This window comes from Poromitra crassiceps, assembly GCF_964638095.1.
Source record: "Poromitra crassiceps genome assembly, chromosome: 5".
NCBI classification, from domain to species: Eukaryota; Metazoa; Chordata; class Actinopteri; order Beryciformes; family Melamphaidae; genus Poromitra; species Poromitra crassiceps.
This window is the reverse complement of record NC_139642.1, coordinates 51,735,702-51,738,201: the sequence shown is the minus strand read 5'-3', so window position 1 is coordinate 51,738,201 and position 2,500 is coordinate 51,735,702. Positions and strand designations below refer to the sequence as shown.

The 2,500-nt window shown below is 42.9% G+C and overlaps 1 protein-coding gene across 1 annotated transcript in view; it reads right to left on the bottom strand.

Annotated features, from left to right (window-relative positions):
* The window catches only part of prss16 (serine protease 16), an 11,442-nt gene that overhangs the window by 1,259 nt on the left and 7,683 nt on the right, over positions 1-2,500 (bottom strand). Inside the window, exons 12-13 of the mRNA XM_083637211.1 lie at positions 1,589-1,743; positions 1-1,057 (exon numbers count right to left, since the gene is read on the bottom strand). The exon at positions 1-1,057 is cut by the window's left edge and continues 1,259 nt beyond it. Of these exons, the coding sequence (XP_083493337.1) occupies positions 986-1,057; positions 1,589-1,743 (227 nt within the window). The 3' untranslated portion in view covers positions 1-985. The remainder of the gene's footprint in view (positions 1,058-1,588; positions 1,744-2,500) is intronic.

The window sequence follows — 2,500 nt, the reverse complement described above, 5'->3', positions numbered from 1 at the left end:
AATGGCCACTTGGGCTCGGGGGCAGTAGGCAGATCTCCCCATGTTAAAATGCCCATCTTTGTAACAGGATTAAACATCTTTCCAGTTAGGGGTGAAACACGGTTTTGGTCTATATAGCTAATTTCACCTTCTCATAACAACTGTAGGGGGGTCATCTTTTATATAACTCGCCTGTTTGGAGTAAAATAGATGATAGAAAAGGGGGTGATTGACAGATCGCCTGTCCAGTGATCACGCAGCTTGCCGATCACGGACCAATAGCAGGCGGAGCTGCGGCTCTGGGAAACTCCCATCTCACGTGAGGTGCGGAAGGACTCAACCCATTCCCTCCCACTTTGCTGACGGAAAATCAAGATGGTGACGGCCAGCGTTTGAACTCGGCCAGGTAGAAGAAATGTAATCGGATAGCTACGTCCATATTATTTATGCCTATGGTAATACCCCACCAACGTCGAAAAACAAGTATAGTGCTATGGAAGGGTTATAGAGCAATAGTAGTATATCATCATGAGAAGAAAGAAAAAAGGAAGATGATGGAGAGGGGGCAGGTGGAGAAGAGAGAGGAAATGGAGGAAGAGGAGCAGGGTGAAGGAGAGGGATGGGCCATCTTAAAAACAGCTTATAATCAGTTTGAGGGTGATAAAAGCTGATATAAGAATATAATAGATGTAATAATTTATTGGATTTATATAGCGCTTCTCAAAGCGGCGGCGTTGTGTAGATGCACGGCAGCCAGTTTGCGCCAGAACGCTCACCACACATCAGCCTATCACAGTGGAGAGTTGAGGACTGAAAGAGCCAATTAGATATCGAGAGATGATTAGGTGGCCATGATGGAAGGAAGGCCTGTGTGGGAGTGTAGCCAGGGCACCGGGGTTACACCCCTACTCTTGCGAAGAGTGCCGATGGGGTCTTCATTGACCACAGGGGGTCAGGACCTCGGTTTAACATCTCATCTGAATGACGGTGCTCTGCTCTGCTCTGCTCAGACCCTTAATTTCTTCATGTTGTCCCGGGCAGCGGACTTCAGCCACTTGGCCACATGCTTCTCAATCTCCTGAGGGATGAAAAGACAGGGAAACACAAAGTGTTCAAGCTGACAAAACTCTCAGGTATTGAGATGATTTATTCTATATGAGTAGATTTAGGGTGGAAATGCCTCTGAAATGGAATTTAGATCAGAACGGAAAGTTATAAGAAAAATAAAAGTCCAGATTGAAAATAATAATAATTATGCTTATAATAATAATTTAATCCACAGAATCAAAATGTCACAAAGGAAACAGTTCAGGTTGAGGGCTTCCCCCAGGGTAGTATTTGACGAATTAATCAATAAATGTGTAATCAATCAAACTGCATCATGTCTGTCAAATCAGCGGTTACACTGACTATCCAATAATAAGCTGAATATTGGCCGTATAGGTATGCATATCGGCAAACCGATATAATGGTCTTACCATACATGTTATGTTAAATCTAACTAACTACTGATTTACCATTTTCCTACATCTTCTGTAACAATGTGTTAATATGGATCACAGTTTAGTAGGTTATATATCAGTCACATCTCAGAGAGGTGCTCTCATACCCGCCTGGCCTTCTTGAGTGAACAGCTGTCCGCGGCTCCTGTGGGCATCATATCGGCACAGTGGGCGGTGTCCTTGATGAAGACGACCTCGTCCTCGTCGCCCTCCTCTGTCTCGTTGCTGACCACCGACACCTCCTGCCATGGGTCGACTCCACCTGGTTAGGGGAGGGGGGTCATAGCGATGGGACAGAGGTCAGAGGACTTACTGTAGCCTGTCCCCTTTTCTAATCAGCTGACTGCAAATACATTTGAATCACTTTCAAGGATTATCTTTCATGTTGTATGATGAGTCAGTTCCTGGAAATGTGCAAGGAACCTATAAAAGCAGGAAGAGTCATTACATCATACCAAAGTTCTAATGCTCTGTTTGGGGCCACACTTTGGTGCCAGTTCTATTGAAGCCTATGGGAGATGCATGAGAGAAGTACACTTTACATATCTACGTCATATGACCTGTCATGAAGAAATGCCTCTACGAAATAGTTAGTTTTCCATAAGCCCTGTTATATGATCTTGAATAGGTAATCCAGCCAATAATCTAGACATATTGACATATATACATGTCAAATACTTTTAAAAAGGGGACCAAATAAATGTATTTAGGCATAGTTAACAGGCTGTCTCATTTGTTATTTCCTTTCAGTAAAACAATATACTTATTTTAAATAAAAGAGAAATTGTGCAATTTTATTTGGTGACCCAAATAAAATCTCCTGCGACCCACCTGTGGGTCCCGACGCAGACTTTGGGAAACACTGCTGTAAAGTATGTCTATAACATTCGTCTACATATAATCATGTTTGGATTCTATTTGGAGACCAACACAGCAACTAAACGAATGCGCACATCAGGAAAAAGCAGTCTATTTCTCTGAAGTGCGTTCTTTCATTTTGTAGAGGCATTTCATCATGT